The 18960-nt window shown below is 37.8% G+C and overlaps 1 protein-coding gene across 1 annotated transcript in view; it reads left to right on the top strand.

Moving 5' to 3' along the window:
• LOC145284734 (juxtaposed with another zinc finger protein 1-like) overlaps nucleotides 1-18960 on the top strand; it is a 111842-nt gene that overhangs the window by 36747 nt on the left and 56135 nt on the right. Inside the window, exon 3 of the mRNA XM_080133677.1 lies at nucleotides 10303-10439. Within this exon, the coding sequence (XP_079989803.1) occupies nucleotides 10303-10439 (137 nt within the window). The remainder of the gene's footprint in view (nucleotides 1-10302; nucleotides 10440-18960) is intronic.

Below are 18960 nucleotides of genomic sequence, written 5' to 3'. Positions count from 1 at the left end.
AAAATTTCAGCCATATCCAATCAAATTTAACCCCACGCATGTGTCTCCAAACGTAACGTATAAAATGAAAACATTGAAAAAAGTGTTTCCCTTTTTGTTGTCGTCATTTTTTACCATTTTTTCATTTTTAACTTGGAGCATAAAAACATTGAACGCATAAAAGAAAAATAAATTAACATCATTGGAAAGCTTATTTTATTCTCTTTCTATCAATGTAATTTTAAAAATTGACCCACAAATAAAAAAGATATGTCTTGTTGAAACACATTAGGTATGTAATATTGCCGATGTCCACGAAAATACAGCATACGCTTAATGCTACTTTAAAATATATAGTTAGAAAGAAAAGATTGAAAAATACTAAATTTATTTTAGTCTGGGAGTTATGTTCATTGTGTTTTGTATGATATTGAATACAAGGCCAATTCAAGCAGTGTATGACAGGATAAAAGCTTCAAATAAATTGCAAAACTTTACATGTAATTTAAATGGAATTTTTTATTTTAAGTTAAAAGGTATTTTTTTTTTCTATTGCTTCAAGCAATAAAAAATATGAAATATGAGTTATCTTCCTTTGTTTTGCAAAATCAAAAATAGTCAATCTTAGTCAAATTTTCTGATTGTAGTTTAAGGTATTTTCTGATTGGTTATACAAAAGGGGAAGTGATGTTCTTTTCCAATTCTTGAAAAGCGAGCATGATCAACCAAAGTTGACAAACATATTAAAAAAATTATTAGATTATCAAATAAAGAGCAATAATAAATCCTCATTGTAAGATAATGTCATGGATCTTCCTGACTCTCTTATGCTATCTCACTTCATCTTCCATCACACCAGATGCTAGTTGTCAGTTCCTTGTACCCCCTCCTGAAGTACATTTTTTTTTCTATCCCCAAAAGAACATTTCATCCTTAGCTACCTAACCAAATTTGGTTCTTTTGACCAAGGATCTGAGGAAGATATTTGTCTCATTGAGTGTTGCCTCTAGATGTTATGATTATGAGCAACTCTTAGCGTTCTGGTGTATACACCATCAATTTTCTACAATCGTTTGGTAAAACTCTGTGCTACTTACATATACCAGAACTGATGTAGCAATTGCTTCAATAAAAGTCGTGTTTAATCTTGGTAGGAAGATTTGACTTCCAAATTGTTTTCATTTTGTCCAGCCTCGATGACTCTTACACAAAAATAGAAGATAGTCTCAGGATTATTTTATTTATATGCAAAATTCTGATAATTTTTTAACGTCAGAATAGTTTGCAACTTAATTCTATTTTTTTTTCCCCAAAAAAATTATCTATAAATATAAAAGCGAAAATGTATGTATGTTCGCTTTTTGTGTATGTCTGTAAAAGGCTTTTTTCCGAGAAGCGGTCGGCTCACAACTTTTTATATCACATATAAATCATAATATCTACGAGTTAACAACAGAGGTCGCCTGTCTATTTAATTTGCTCGAATTTGAAAAGATAAATATTCAACATTTTTCGTTCGCCGCCTGTGGATTAGGCTTTTTCGTGTAATAAAAGCGGCACTAATTCTGGCGGTATTTTTCAATTTGGGCAATCCCCTTGTTATGGGAAGCTGGTCCCCACCCCAATGTCTTGGAAAATAAAAATAAAAAAAGCGTTCCCGCAGTAACTAAAATACTGTCCCGCAGTCAAAGTTAACCTCATTAAGTCATTAAAACGTGCACCTGCCAATTCTAAATACTTAAATAAATTCAAACATGTTTCTGTTAGTATTTCGCGGTGGCCCAATGGTTAACATCGCACATTTTTTTTCTTTTGCACTTTAATTTCCAACTTTGCCTCAAGGGTTCGGGTTCGATCCTCATACTTATCTACCAAAACATTTTTAAATTTACCCCCCCCCCCTCCACCAGAATTTTTATTTACCCAAAACCACACGCACCTCCAAACATCCGGGCAACGCCGGATACCCCCCACTAGTCAATTATAAAAATGTAAAGGTCAGCAAACAGTTGCAATGACCATAACGGTCAGTTTATAATTTTTTTATTACATTAACTTTCCACACTAGGAGTTGGACTCTAACAAAACATTTTGTTTGCAAACCTTCAATTTCTTAAGCAGTAGATTTGATCTACTCCACCTTGTTTTTTTTTTATCTGGACAACATGTTAGTCTGGCTCACTTTCTGTTTTGACAGGTTAATGATACAGACTAAACAGCTTGTCTGGTTGCTGTTTCTGAATGATAATACAAGATCCCTAACTCGTACATAACATTAAGAGTGGCTGTTCTATCAAAGTTGTATACTATTTGTAACTATATAGTACCATGGAATGGGATCTTGCACTTGTGTCAGACATGATGAGCAAGAACTTGAATTGAGTAGTGGAAATAGTCTTGATGAAAAAGTGCACATCGAAAAGTATTTAGGCATAACAACCACATGTGACTGGCATCCATTTGTCATACCTACTATTAGTCTGGTCTTATTTTTATGAATAAAAAATTTATAAAAGTAAAATAAGTAGGTATCCCAAATGGATTATTTATGTATAGGTATGTATATATAGTGATGCAAAATGTAAAAAAAAAAAAAAACTAAATTTGTCTTAACTAAATGGCCATCCTAAGTCATTGTTTTGTGTAATACTGAATACAAGGCCAACTTAGTGTGTAACTAAAGATAAAAGTTTAAAAAAAAATGAAAAAAAAAAAAAAAATGGCCACCAGCAATAACGTAAGAAATGACATTGCTTAATATCCGGAAAGCTACTTATTTGCGGAAAATTTAAATGCGATATTCGTTTTCAGCATACTCAAAAACCTTAAAAGGTAGTCATTTTAAAGAAAAATGTTAAGGTGGAAACAAGGTACAAATTTACAAAATGCATCACAATGAAATTCTTTATCAAACCGCCTAATTATTATTATTATTATTATTATTATTTAGATATCTTCAGTTAAAAAAAAATGGGTTTGTTTTACAGACTCGAAAAAATGATCTTGACAAGGAGTTAAAATAAAGTTTCACAATATTTTTTTCTTCTGAAATGGTTTATTTAGAAACCCATAGCATGCGTGGAGATAAGGTGTTTTGTAACTATTCTAACAATTTAATCAAAAAGGGTGTCATTAACATTGTTACTTTGTATAAAATCTTAGCAATTTTTCATTCTTCTCTTTCGGCATGCATGCCTGTGATTCTAGATGAATAAAGCCTTACTAACTGGTTATCATTTGTCTTTCATTTTCCGAATCATTACAATTCATTCATCTAGAATCTAATCCAAAATGGATCAATTTCTGAAGCCACAGCGTTTCGATGGTAACACTTCAGTGGCGGATTCCACAGACCATCGCACACATTGGCTGTGTATATTCAACAACTTCCTGAGGCCAATCGTCTGTCCAGCAACTAGCAGACTAGACTTTCTTAGCAATTACATCTTCCATCCAGTGCATAAATCAAATTAATAGCAAATCATAACTCGTATGAATCGGCCATTACCAAGCTCCAGTTTCTTTTCGTAAAGCCCTTTAACATTGCTCATTCTAAACATCTTTTGGCAACCTCTAGACAGGAGCCTGGTGAAACGGTTTATGATTTTTTTTGAAGAAGCTAGATTTGCTTACTGCGGATTGTCGCTCTGAGACAGTAATGACCAAGCAGTTTGTGATGCCCTCATAATAGACATTTGCTCTCTTACAATTCGACAATGACTTTTAGAAAGACACTCAATTTGAAAGATGCTTCTGACTTAGCTCGTTCTAGAAACAGCCCAGAAACAAGCTAAATTTTATAATTACCTCACACCATGTGATGCCACCACTGAGCCATCTATGACTTGTGAGATTTCTTGTATTTCCAGAAATTTTTCGCCTGCCGCAGGGGAAAAATGTTTTGTTTGCGGTAATCGCCGACATCCACTAATTAAATGCCCGACCCATGATGCAATCTGTAGAAGCTGTGGCAAGAAGGGACATTTCCAACTAATGTGACAGTCAAATCGCTCCCCTAAGAAGGTGACTTCTGCCTGTGAATCATTGATCGCATCCATTGGAACGGCTGCATCACCTCATTGTCTGTCAAAGCCATAAACTTTCAGTGAATGAAATAATCCTGGAGGCTCTCATGGTTATTGGTAGCTCAGAAAGCTATCTATCATCAAACCTCATTCATAAGTACAACTGGCTGACATAAACTTCTCGCGTCCGCAGCCTTATCAAGCAGTACATTAGATCACTGCTATGTGACATTAGCATACATAGGGTTTACCTACCTTTGCTATTTGATGAAGAGTCCCGAACTTGTCTCAGTGAGTTCTATTTATACTCCTTCTTGTGACGTCATATTCAACGTCACATCTGCCCCTTCCTTTGTATTCAGATTACTTTCCTCATCCTCTGAACTGTTGCTTGCATATATCCAAGGTTTTCTTATGTGGCACCTTGCTCGTCTGAGGGTGATCGGAAGGTCCATTTCTTCCGTTTCTTCATCGCTTTTTCATTCATGTTCCTTCTCCTGTCTTCCCAGGTTGTCGCTTAAAGGGAAATCGGCATCCTCTAGTTGTTGATGGGTACTGTCTTTGGGATTCTTTTCAGTTGCGACGTGTGTCTTAAGATCAGTTTATCACCTTACCTTATACTTGTGGAGTACCCTCTGTGTTCTACTGTCCATGGTGTTGAGTCGTATACTAGAGTTAGTTTATATCTGTTTTGTATAAAGAATACTATATCTCCGGGTTTGATGTTAGACTATTTAGCTTTATACTTTTGTTTTCATTATACTCAGGTGTGTTTCATGTGCTAACTTCAAGATTTGCTTCCGTAGGTTTTCGCATATGATGCTTCTGGCTCCAGGCATAATTATGCCCTGTTTGGTCATCAATTCATTCTTCACGTGTTTATAAAGTTCTGTTAATTTACTCTTCCAGTCGTCCTGTTGTATGGCCTTTTCCACTGCTATGATAGTTGGATCCCGTAGAGATTCATCCATTATTTCCAATAAAGTAACAGATTCAGGGATGTTATTTGTCACAACAATGGTGAGAAACCCTTCAGCAATCTCTTCTTTGGGTGAGACTGCCTTGATACCTAATTGGTTGCCGAGAGAGTATATTTGCTAGGTTATTACTACCGTTAATGTTTTGTAATCATATTTTTGCAAGCGTAGGATCCAGCGCAAAATTCATGCAGAGGGGTTACCCTTGGGATTGAAAATAGTCGTTAAGGCTTGATGGTCAGTCATTATAAGAAAATTTTTCCCATTGAGATAAAAATAGAATTTTTTGCAAGCCCATACGATTGCTAGGGCTTCTTTTTCTAGTTGGCAGTAACGGCGTTCGCTCTCCGTTAGAGTTCTCGACGTGTAGCTGATGGGGGTGAGTATGCTTTTTTTGTTTTGGCAGAGTATCGTTCCTTGTCCTACGGGACTGGCATCCACTAAGACTGTTTCAAGTTTGGGATCAAAATGCATGAGCGTTTTGCTTTGGATTATGATAGTCTTCAGCTTGGTATGCCTTTGTAACAAATATTCTTTTGGGACTGTTAGTGTTGCACAAAATTCTCCCTTTAGTCGTATTGGAATATTCCCATAGGCTTTTTGGTTTACAACTTATCTCCTTTAATGTTAATTTTGGCCATAATTTAAGGATTTCTTTAAATGTTTTGCTGTTGATGAGGTTGTCTACTCCAGAATCTAGCAATATTCTGATTGGTACATATGTGGACGATTTTGCTCCCTGCTGAATTAATAGGTTCTACCTGAAATACCCACGCCTGATGGTCTGATTTCTGTTTCGTTGATACGGGTTGGGCGTAGTTGTGTCCGTCTGCCATGTTTGCTTTCCCTTTACTATTGTTCTTTTTCTTCAAGAATGTTTTTTCGAAGTGATTCATTACTCCACAGTAATTACATTTCTTCCCAAACGTTGGGCATTTTGTTTGACTGTGTATGTGGCCTGAACCGTTAGAACTTTGCATTTTATGAATGGTTTTAAAGCGCTGCTGTTGTCCCTGGGTGGTTTTCTATATGCACTGTTAAGTTGCCATTTTCTGAAATGATTATTCTTTCGTTATTTTTTATTTTTTAAAAAATTTTCCGTTATGCCTCTGTTGACTTTGAGCAATTTTTATTTTTTTATTTATTTATTTATTTTTATTTTTTAGTGATTCGTTACTGTTGCCTTTGAGTACTTTTTCTTTCTTCTTGCTCTTTCACATTGTCAGGTTTGCTATTTGCTGAAGAGTCCCAAACCTCTCTATGTGAGTTCTATTTACTCTTTCTAGTGACATCACACTACCCACATTTCAAACTTTCAGTCCTTTCTTCTCTTTGCTCAGACATCTTACTTGGCCACGACTTTCTCAAACTACACTCAAAGGTGGAAATACCCTTTGGAGGTCCCAATGATCCCTTCTCTGTATGCGTCATTATGACGCATAATGACCTCCCGTCCACTATTCAAACATTTATCACCTGGTTGCAAGCCTATTGCTACAAAATCCAGAAGACACTCACCGATCCATCAGCAGTTTATACAATCCAAAATTTATGATCTTCTAAAAGACTGTTATCGAACCCTCTCACTCTCTATGAAGAGCACAGGTTCCAATGACCACTAACGACCAACACAAGAAGTATCTTGTCATTGACTATAATTGGGCAATCAACCGATCATGTACCTTGATACTTATCCTTTACAAAGAATTGAAGGAGTCCAAAAAATTGCTCGTTATTCCGTTTTAACAACCCTGAATTTGCAGAATGCATATCATCAAATACCAATACAAGAAAAGAAGAAATTCTGAGCTTTTGAAACCTGTGAAAATTTATATCAATTTTGCCATATTCCATTTGGCATAACAAATGGTGTATCATGTTTTAAATGATCGGTAAACAATCTAATAAAATGGGAGTAAGTTACTGACTCTATTGCCTATGTTAGCATCACCACATGCGGCCATAATATGATGGAACATGATGAAAACCTTAATTGTTTCTTAGATGTTGCCAGGAACTACAGCATAAGTTTTAATGAGAACAAGAGTATTATGCGAACTGAGTCACCCTCTTAGGGTATGAAGTGTAATCTAAAGTTGTAAAATCACATCCTGAACTTTTCCGTGCTTGGTTGCTGCAGCAAAAGATGCTAAATCACAACAGCAGATTGCCGGAAAGTTTTTATAGTATGCTCAATGAATTCCTCGTTTCTCAGATAAAATTTGATGACTAGCACAGAACCAAGTCTTCCCTGTGCCTGAATCCTGCTTAGCAGATTTCACCATGCCGAAAGAACTCTAGCATGCTTCACTTGCGGCAATTGATCCCAACATACTCCTTACTGTAGAAACCGACGCTTCGGACATTGCACTGGCTACCACTCTCAATCAGAATGGCCGCCCAGTTACTTTCTTTGCCTGATATCTTTCAGTCAGCAACCAACATTACTCTTCGGTTGAAAAAGAAGCACATGCCATTATCGAAACAGTGTGTAAAAAATGGCATCACTACCTTATAGGTTCCAACTTTAAACTCAATACAGACCAATGCTCCGTAGCTTTCGTGTATGATCTGAAGCACTCAAGCAAAATAAAGAATGAGAAAGTAAAACGCTGGAGAATCAAACTCGGTCCTTACATTTGGTGTAATAGACAGTACAGGGAAATGCAACTGCAGACACACTTTCTCGAGCGGTTTGCTCCTCGACTAATTCAACCAGTGTATGAGAATTACATGTTTTATTGTGTCATCCAGGCATCACACAAATGTGTCATTTTGTACATTTGCATAACCTCCCTTATTCCAGCAAGGATGTTCGATGAACTATTGGGAACTGTTTCGTCTGCAGAATTAAAACTGCAGTTTTTTTCATCCGACTAATTGTAAGCTTGTCAAAGCAACACAACCATTTGAACGCTTAAGTGTTGACTTTAAAGGTCCCCTGCCATCTAATAGTTGAAACAAATATCTATTAACAATTATCAACGAATATTCAAGAAAGGGAATAGCAACGAGCCGCACAACTGCCTCTAACTTGCAGGGAAATAGGCAGGTAGAACAACTAAATGCCACGTTATGGAAAACAATATCGCTGGCATTGAAGTCGCAAAGACAGCCGATTTCTCATTGGGAATCAGTTTTGTGTAATGTCTTGCATTCCATTTGTTCGTTATTGTGTGCTGCCCCTAATGCTACACCTCATGAGCGAATATTCCACTATAATCAGATATCCACATTTAGTACCTCTCTTTCCAGTTGGCTTTTGAGTCCAGGTCCAGTCCTGATGAAACGTAACGTACGGTCATCTAAGTGAACCCTTTGTCGACAAAGTTGAATTGCTAGAATACAACCCTCAATATGCCCATGTTAGACTTCCAAATAGAAGAGAGGAAACCGTGTCGCGTCAGCTTGCCCCAAACCACAAAACATGTAGCACCCAATACTAATGATTCTGTTATCTCACTGGAGACTTCGTCTCAACAACCAGATGCCTCATTTTAATCTGGTGTATCCGAAGAGAACGTTGTGAAACTTCACAGGCCGATACGTTTGATAAGAAGCTATTAGAACTCATCCTTAGACAGCGTGTCCATCTCTATCATCTAAGAAACAGAGATACTTGAACTTTTGTATATCATTTCATAACCCCTTCCTGAATTCTTTTCACTCAAGGTGAATGTCATATTAACATTGTTACTTTGTGTAAAATCTTAGCAATTTTTCATTCTTCTATTTCAGCATGCATACGTGTGATTTTAGATGAATAAAGCCTTATTTACTGGTTATCATTCGTCTTCCGTGTTTCAACGGATATAGTAAGACTTTAATTTCATTTGAAAATAGTATAACAAAAATAGCGCTGTAATTTGTTTTATTTTTTTAAGAAAAAATTGTTTTTGTTTAATTTTAATTCAAAGAGCACCTATTTTGTTTTTTACTTTAAAAGAAAAAAAAACAAAAAAACTTTTAAATGAGTTAAAATGCACAAATCACTAATCCAGTTAAAAGAATAGATTATCTTGCTTCTAATAACATTAATTGGGTTTGTTTTGCAATCCACAGAGGTACAAAGAAATGGTCAAATAACAAGTATATAGCAAATAAATGTTACCAAAGACAAGATAAGTTACTTTCTACAAAGCTCAATAAAGTTTTGGTGTTGTAAATATTTATTCAGTTTGAAAAACAAGTCTCGAGTGTTATAGAACAAGAAAAAAATGGCTGCAAGATCTCTTGAAATTTTTGAAGACTCAACACTGACATAAATATAAAAAATTATATAGAAATGGTAGAAACTCACCCAATAATTGTCATGACAACTTAATGCCGTTAAAATGAAACTTAATTATGTTAATTAGTTTAATGTACTTCAAAACATAATTATAATCTGTACAAAATTTCCTTTTAATTTTATATGCTACAAGCCATATTTCATTAATAATTTCTTTGAATAGTGTTGGGTTGCCATTGTGGATTTCCTGGTTGCTATCTTGGATTTTTCATATGATGACAAATGTAATGTCCATCAGAATAATACTTCATATGATGATAAAACCTTACCTACAATTTTTCTTAACTGTTTTTATGTTTCTATTGAAAGCTGTTAATTAAACATGCTAATCAGTCTATAAGTTACCAAGTGAGATGGTCTTAAATACAGCCATCTGAATCTTCATTGTGTTGTGATATGTTCCAAATTTCATCATAATATCTTAAAGATCTGAAGATACTGCTTTTTAAGATGGGTTAGTCTGTAAATTGTACAAATTTTCTACCATTTTCGGTCGCAAGCTTATATGCATTTTTGAATAGGAGTGACTTGAGGCAAAATGTTCGGTGAACGATTAATTTTTTTTTTTTTTTTAAATTCATTAAACTCCAGTTCTAATGGATCAATTAAAAAAAAAAAGATATTTCTTTTGCTTTTATGCTCTTTTCAATAATAATCAAACTTAAATTTATTAAAGAGTTTAAAATTCTAAATTTTTAAGATAACATCTTGAAAATCTAAAGTCCTGATCCTACAAACACTGAAGTACTGCATTGATTCGATTGCTTATCTGCCATGTTCCTTTTCTATCTAGCTTATATTTGATGGAAAATGAAATACATTACAACTTATCTGTACTTAATTAGCATAAACTGAACATTTTTTTTTACGTAATGATTACTGATTTCCTTCCATCCTCAATAGAGACCCCTCTCTCATATTAAATACTCATCAATTAAAAACAATTTAGAAAAATAATTGGAAAATAAATGCTCATGAAAAGCAATATTTTATTTAAACTTAATCCAGATTATTTTTCTCCTTCCTACAGGATCTCTGCTGATGCGGCTAAAAGAGCACAAGCCGAGCTTATTCGGAAACGAGGGAAGGCCCAGTCACCTGCATCTTCTCCTCCTCCACCTCCTCCACCACCACCTCCTCCTCCACCTCCTGCTGCAAGTAACTCTGGTTTGTACATGATGATGAATTGCTCTTTCTCACTCTGGATTTGATTTTGTTTAAATGTTATCAAAAATATAAAACGTGTTTTTAATGTATTGTGCATTTCATTTGTATTTGTTCTTAATAGAACAATGTATTTGGATGCAGATGTTTGGCAGCCATAGAAATGATTGATATTTCTATTGTGAATGTTGCTTGAATATTCCTAATTTAAACCAGTGTTGTTATCTTTGAAAACTATGGTTCACTTAAATCATTAAAATGACTTTTTTAATATTGATAAGGAATTACAGGGTTTTTTTTTTCTCTTTTTCATATTCATCCCAATCAAAGCAAATTGAAACTAAGATATAAGGAGCTACTGTAAATTAGTGTCCCTGTAAGCATGTTCTCTAAGTAGGGAGTTGAGCAGCAAGATGTCTACTCAAATTAGACTTGAATTTCTGCATCTTCTCTTGGAAGCAGGATACAGGGAGAGAATTCCAGTTTAATAGTTTAAGGGAAGAAAATCTCAGAGTAGAAGAGTGGCATCAGGACGTCTACAGTGAAGGCGTGGAATTTTGCTGCTTGTCAAAGGTATTTCCATTAAGGAGCAACAATACTAGGAATTTGTCAAAATACATTTCATTTGAGTATCTATAAAACAAGCACAAGGATGCAACACTGCTGGGACAGAGATTGGAGCTTAGTTGACAGTTTAGGACCTATTAGATTTGAGACTTTGGCCCTATCCAATAGAGAACTGGTGGTTGATGCACTAGCTCATGTGGCATCTATGCTTGAGTGAATGATGGCTTTGTAGAGAGATACAATAGTGTCAAATATGAGTATTTTTCTAGCGTGATGGAGCAACCACCTTGGCAATGCTATCTATTTATTTGTCTCTATTCATGTTACCTGAAAATGTAAGCCAAGGAGTTAGAACAATGAAAGCTAGTGTTATTATTTATGGCAAGGTTTTTAGTAATTGGTGAAAGAAAGCAGCTTTGTCTTAGTAGCATTAAAAATTACCATCCATTTACATCCCCCATTCCACTACAGACTCAAGGTTATTTTCTAAGATTTCAGACATTGTTTTCATTTTTGTATGTGACTGATATAGTGTGGTACCATCAGCAAACATACCCATCTCTGACACAATTTCACCAGGAAGATTGTTTATGAATATCAAAAATAATAATGGTCTAAGGATCTGATTATGTTGAGTATTTGTCAGTAATATCACAATTTAATTTTTATAAGACAGTCATGCTATGCTTTGTCGAATACTTAAATATATCAAAGACTACTGCCCTAGCATCCCCTGCCTTGTTCAGTGTATGGTATATTGTCTAAATCCATACTGTTTGTCAGAAGCTTAATGATTATAAGTTGGACTAGTGCTTAGTTAAGACTTTAGCAAAGAGGAGACTGATAGGACAATACTTGAGCCGATCAGTTTTCTCTAGAATTCTTGAATATTAGTACCATCAAGGCAATTTTTAAGGTATTTGTTGTAGAATTTGGGAAGAACAGGAGATAGCTTACAGAGTATTTTTTCATTGTTATAGCGGGAATAAGATTGTTTAAATGCTTCGAAGGTAGCAAGGCCTTTTATGATTCACAGATATGGGAAGGGATGATTTCTGTCTGCAAAACAAAATTTGGGAAGGAGTAGTTTAAAGTGGAGTAAAAAGCAAATTGTCTGGTAGCAGTCCAGTCTTCATAGTTGCTGTGCAGGCAATATCATAGTTGTTGGATAGTGGAGGAATTATTGATTCATTACGTTACTATAAATTTTCTAGAAATAGTTCTAGCTTCTATAAATTTTTTTTTACCTATTTGACAGTCATACTGACAGAATGTTTCTTGATTTTTCACAGTGGGAGCTGCAAAGGTTGATTGCTACTCAATAACTTTTTTAGACATGTGACACAGAAAAGCTTCCAGATCCTTGTTTTGTTTTAATGACTGAACTGGTGCTACCAGATAAGGCTATCTGAAGATATTGATTTCCTGACTGAAAGGCACCGTACATGAAAGTTTTTGTCTTTATTTCTTTGCAGAACTTAATCATCTTCTGCAAAGCCAAAAAGTAAAAACAATCTTTTTCATTTACTCCACAAAACAAGCAAACCAAATACCATAGACAAATGTTTGAAGACTTAAAGAATTTGAAATGATTTTCATTAAATGATCAGAATGATCAGAGCATTGAGTCACCCAGATCAATTAGCTAATCATGATGATCTCCCCTCCTCAAAATAAAGAAATACTAATGCACCACCATACTAAAAAAAAATAAACAAAAATAAACAAAAATTAGGTGATGGCAACGGTGAAACTAAATACTATCGACAACATAACTTATGCCTTGTCGGGGTCAATAAAATTGTCACATGCATCTTCACTCGCTGTTTGAGTATCACAGATGCTTGGGCAAATGGGTTTCACTCTTCTAACCACCTCAATATAGCGCTCTAAGGAGGGTGGGAAGCAAGAATGATAACATAATTTAGATGGCATAAAAAAAAAATAACAAACCAAGACCCCATCCAGAATCTAACCCAAAAACTGATAGAGAATAAAATACAACCTTCACCAAGCATATAATCTTGGAATCTTAATCATCAAAACAAACAAGAATGTCACTATTCCTAATTGAAAAATTATTTAAAAAAAAAAACAAGCATAAAGTTAATTAAAAAATGAAACCTTGGAGAAGTATCTTCAAAAGACAATGCAGAAAATTTTTTAACATGGACAAGGTTTCATGATATAAATATTAAAACCTACCCTCAAGTCCCTCAAAATCTCAAAAGGAGTTATAAAATGGGCAGAATTAAACAACTGCTCCCTAGAAGAAAATAAAACAAATTAAAAAAAAGGTCACTGACACCAAAAGAATTGCAATAAAAAGAAATGAACAAAGAATGAAATCAAAATTGGGTATATTAACATAAAAGTAGAAACTTATATCTCCAGATCACTTCACTGCCTAAACGGCCAAAAAATTGGCCATTCTAAGAATACTGCACCAAAAAAGTAATGAACATCAGGAAACAAAATGTATAAACTCTGGCAAAACTGGATCAAAGAAAAATGATGAAATAAGATACAAAAAGCGTAAGCTTCACCGAAACCAGAAGGAGCATTTGAATTAACCCCCATAACAAACTATTAAATTGTAAGCAAATACAACAGAAAACCAACAAGAAAAATGGAAAACACTGAAGTTAAAATCTCAATCCTAATAAAGATGCTTAAAGAACCTGTTGAAATATTAAGAACCATCTTACCACAATTAGCATCAACTAAAACAGGATTTGAAAACAACAATTAAACAACCTAAACCCGAACACAACTCTCAAAAAAAAAAAAAACACATAAAAAGAACAATAACAAAGCTCATGTATGAACACCAAATACACCTCAGGAAAGAATCGATGTGTTGGTGGTGCGTGGCAAACTGCTGGGGTTTGACTTACTTCTAGGAATCGACGCCATAAAAGCTCTAGGAGGTGTTGTTGTCAAGCTTACAGGACCAGTGCGGCTGTGCATTTAATATTTTTCCTAATATTAAATGCGCAGCCATTTCTATTAATGAACCAGATTTCACCGCCACCTTTGACCATCAAAACCAAACATGGATCGCATCATGAAAGTGGTTTGAGGACCACCCCCCTGAAAGGCTACACAATTAAGTATCAGTAGTGGAATGGGGACAAAAATGGTTGTTCATGTTCAATGCCACCAAGACTAAACTAGTTTCATTCAATAATTACAAGAAACCCTCTCTACCACTTATAGCAATGGCCAACAACTCTTTATCTGAGAGTAAATCTTTCAAACTCCTTGGCCTAACGTTCACAGGAAACATGAGTTGGAACAATTACATTGAAGGTATTGCCAGGGCCGCTGCAAGAAAGGTGGGCTCTCTCTACTACTAGACAACTACTAACACCCGAAAGTATCCTGTACCTCTATAAGGCCACCATTCGCCCATGTATGGAGTATTGCTGTCACATTTGGGCTGGTGCATCTGCTACTAGTCTCTCGCTCCTTGACAAGGTTCAAAAGAGTCGCAAACCTGATAGGCCCTAAACTGGCATATAAGCTTCAGCCTCTGTCCCATCGACGAAATGTTGCATCCCTCTGCCTTTTCTACAAGTATTTTAGTGGTGAATGCTCTGACGAACTGCAATCACTTGTGCCCCCACGACGTAAGCACCCTCGACAAACCCGACAGGCTGCTAAATCCCACCTCCACACTGTAGAGATCCCTAGATGTAAAAGATCTTTCTATTCCAATAGTTTCTTCCCCAGAACCGCTAGACTTTGGAATTCCATTCCAGGTTCCTGCTTCCCCAACAGTACTGACATGCAGAAGTTCAAGTGTAACGTGAACCGACATCTTGCTGCCCAAATCCCTACATAGTACCCCAGTAGTTGTGGCCCCTGATAGTAGCCCCCTACACCAAAGTGGCAATTTGCCTTGTTTGGGGTGAAAATGTAATAAAAAAAAAAAAAAAAAAAAGAAAAAAAAGAAAGAATACCCAGTGCCAGCAGAAATAATACACGCAGGAGCTCCGCATCTGGATACATAATGGTTGGCTCGTGCTGTACCCAGAGGATAAATTGGGACCCTCCAAAGGTCTAATTCCCCTGATGGCTGTGATACAGCAGAACAAAGCCAAAGTGCACTCGGTGATGGACTACCGGGAGCTAAATTATTACGTAGGCGTGTTTACAACCAACGCAGATTTTTGTGCGACTAAGCTGCGCGAATGGTGACAAAAAGGTGCTAACGTGTCTCTACTGGACCTCAGGAGAGCATACCTACAACTCCGGGTCCATGAGACAATGTGGCCATACCAGATTGTGGAAATCGACGGGGAAAAATACTGTCTGACCCGTCTGAGGTTCGGTTTGAATGTAGCTCCCCTGATAATAAGAGCAATTGTCAGCGAAGTATTATCTCAGGAAGAAGTTGTAAGCCGCGCAGCATCTGCTTACATTGATGACATTTTTGTCAATGAAGACGTGGTGCCCGCAACCCGTGTAAGAGAACACCTAGCGCAGTTCGGGTTGGAGGGCAAGAACCCGGAGCAGTTGAAGGATGGTGCACAGGTGCTGGGATTGGCGGTCAGGATGGAACACAGTAAATTGCGGTGGAAGCGAGGAAATGCAATTCCAGAGGCTTGTTATGCGATGAACAATGTTTTCCCTGTGTGGTTGACTTGTCAGGCACTTTCCGGTGTGCGGTTGGCTTCGTTTGGCTTGTGGAATACTCAGAAGGAGAGTAAGTTTGGTAACAAAGGGCTGGGATGATGAAGCAAGCGACGCCGTACTGCATCGTATGAGGCTAGAATCTGTGCAGCAGAACGATCCGGCCCGGGGAAATTGGTGTCTGGACGGCAAAGAGCTGAATGTATAGGTATAGGTCCCTAGCAATTGGTGCAGCCTTGAAGATGCGTGAAACTGTGGTGGAAGATGCATGTTGGCTGCAATCTGAAGATAACTCTCAACATATCAACTTAGTCGAACTGGGCACCATATTGAAAGGCATCAATTTGGCTCTTCAGTGGCAGAGCAAGGTGCTACACATAAAGACAGATTCTGTCTGCGTATACCATTGGGTCTCGGACACGCTAACTGGAAAGGTGTGAGTACACACCAAAGCAGTAAGCGAGATGCTTATTAAGAGGCAACTAAGCACTCTCAAGGAGCTTGTGAAAGAGTATGGGCTGACAGTGGACGTGACGCTGGTTCCATCAGCTCGAAACCTCGCTGACCGATTGACACGAGTACCAAAGTGCTGGTTTGAGGTAATAAAAAAGAAAAACAGACTTGACCCGGTGATAGGCGCGGTTCACACAGACGAGCTGGATGAGAGTCTAATCATGACTATTCACAAAGTTAGTGGACATTCGGGGGTGTGATGCACTACCTACTTTGTCAGGAGAAGTTGCCCAATCACGACAAAAGCAACCGTTAAAACGGTACTACGGAAATGTGAGGAATGTCAGTCCATTGACCCAGCGCCAGTCAGGTGAAAAAAGGGAAAGCTGGAAGTGAACGAGAATTGGAACGGATATTACGCATTATGGCACCTTCCATTTTTTAACTCTAACAGACTGTGGTCCATCGCATTTCTCCATTTGGAGGAAATTGGCGAGACAGGACTCAGCAAGCGTGATTCATCAGTTGGAGGCAGTGTTCCTCGAGCGTGGCTTACTGCATGAAATCCTATTAGACAATGACACGGCTTTCTGCGGCAACGCATTCCAAGCATTTGCACATAAATGGGGAGTTCACTTGGGATTCCGTTGTGCATACAATCCAGCCGGGAATGGCATAGCGGAGTGATGTCACCGTACAGTGAAACGAATAGCAGCTAGAATGTGCTGTCCCATGCAGGAGGCTGTCTACTGGTATAGCATCACACCAAGAGATGACATCTCTCCCTTCACTGCGCCTGCCAACAGGATTTATCGATACGAAGTTCGAGTAAAGGAGACCAATCTCGCAACTGTGTCCCCAGGTCCCACGACCCCCCCCCCCCCGCTTCGGCGGCACGGGGGTTACAAGATCAAAGTGTAGTATCTGTTCCGACAGATGCTGCAAAGCTAAGACTAGCAAAGACCAGCTATGACTAGCAAAGACCATATGTGGGGATAACCCCACATATCTGAACTTGGTCAAGGTAGGGATCACCCTACGACCACAGTTACTATCCAGCTCCCATTTCCCACCTCTCGGGAGCAGGATCCCCCTTTCCCTCCCTCCATCTCCACATTAAAAAACGGCCTTGTGCCTAATTTGCTCAGTGGGGAAGCAAATAAATAAACCCAGGTCCCAAGAACAGCTCTTACAGGTTGGAGATCATGTGTGGGTCAAAAGACCACAAAATCGATGTACACAAGATTCGGCAAGGGTGAGGTGACCAAGGTAATCAGGCCTCAATCGATTTTGGTAGACGGTGTGCCTTGCCACGTGAAAGATCTGCGCCCTCGCCATTATGTTGTTACATCGGAGGAAGACTCACAGTACAATGTCTTTTGAAAGGACAGAGAGTATGATGCAGGATGACGGAGAGGATTTTGAGCCATATAATGCACATACTGAAGAGGGACCACTCGTCTTGCTTTATGAAGGAGTACCCGACAAAGACAGATACTGCCCCCCTGCCCTGCTTGTGAGACACTGCCTATGGAACAGACTGATGGCAATAACAGTGGTAATGAGGATGACAAGGAGGAAGTGCTGCCTCCGGTTCTTCGAAGAAGTGCCCGACAAAGGCGACTGCCCCCCACCCCTGCCCTGTTTGTGACATGAGATCAGGTGGGAGTGTAGCAGAATTAGCAATAACCGAAATGAGGGGAAATAGAGAGCTTACCTCGGATACACCTGTTGTGTATCCGGCTGAGCAGAAGAGAGAGTTCCAAGATGGCGTCCATGGGTTTTTATTAGCGTTGACCCCATGCAATTCTCGTAGAATCATGTTTGCTCTTGCGCGATTATGCAAATATATAATTCCTGGATGCTATAAAGGCATGACGCTGGAAAGCAGTGGGGCAAGTCCTGCAGATTGTGTGTAGGTGGTTCTGGCGATTGGATTGTTCTTTGTGACGAACCACGTGTCTGCGAGAAGTGAGGTTTTTTGGTTTTTTTTTCTTGTTTGTGTCTCCTTCTTTCTCTACGGTTATTACAGCCAAGAAATCCCTCTCTTCTAGAGGTAGGCGATACTATTTCCTATCTGTGTTCCTGATTTTTTTTTGCTTACTATATTTTGCTTGAACACCACATGACTCAAAGCTTTTACAAGAAGACCTCAGCAAAATTATAAAATGACAACATGGCTCTAAATAGAGACAAATTTGAACTATTACAATATGGTAATAAAGACCTTCTCAAGGAAAAATCGGAATACTGGTGTGGCCAACAAGAAATAACATCAAAGGAAGTAGTGAAGGATCTAGGGGTTTATATGAGCAAAGATGTCACCTTCACACAACATATTGACCACATTACAGCGGTTGCAAGACAACTAACAGGATGAATACTGGGAACCTTCAGGAGTATGAACAGAAAGTGCATGCTCACATTATGGAAATCCCTTGTTCTCCCAAGGCCGGAATATTGCTATCAGCTGTGGTCTCCACAAAAAGTAACAGAAATCTGCAAAATAGAAACATCCCAGAGAACATTTACCAGCAAAATATGTGGAGTAGACCAAATGAATTACTGGGAGAGGCGGAGGGAGCTGCAACTGTATTCACTACAACGCCGAAGAGAACTATATTATCATCAACATATTGAAAATCTTGGAAGAAAGGGTCCCGAACACAATAATCGTAGAGATAACCCATCAGCGATGAGGAAGGCTCTGCTATATAAAAACGACACCTGGGACTATACAGAGAATCAAGTCTCTCATCCACTACAGCTTCATCTACAGTGGTCCAAGAACATTCAACTGTATTCCAGCCGCAACAAGAAATATAAGAAGAGTGTCCCCCAACACTTTCAAAAAACAACTGGACAT

The sequence above is a fragment of the Euprymna scolopes genome, chromosome 9, assembly GCF_053919585.1.
Source record: "Euprymna scolopes isolate OS-2025 chromosome 9, ASM5391958v1, whole genome shotgun sequence".
Lineage (NCBI taxonomy): Eukaryota > Metazoa > Mollusca > Cephalopoda > Sepiida > Sepiolidae > Euprymna > Euprymna scolopes.
This window is presented reverse-complemented; position numbering and strand designations above follow the sequence as displayed.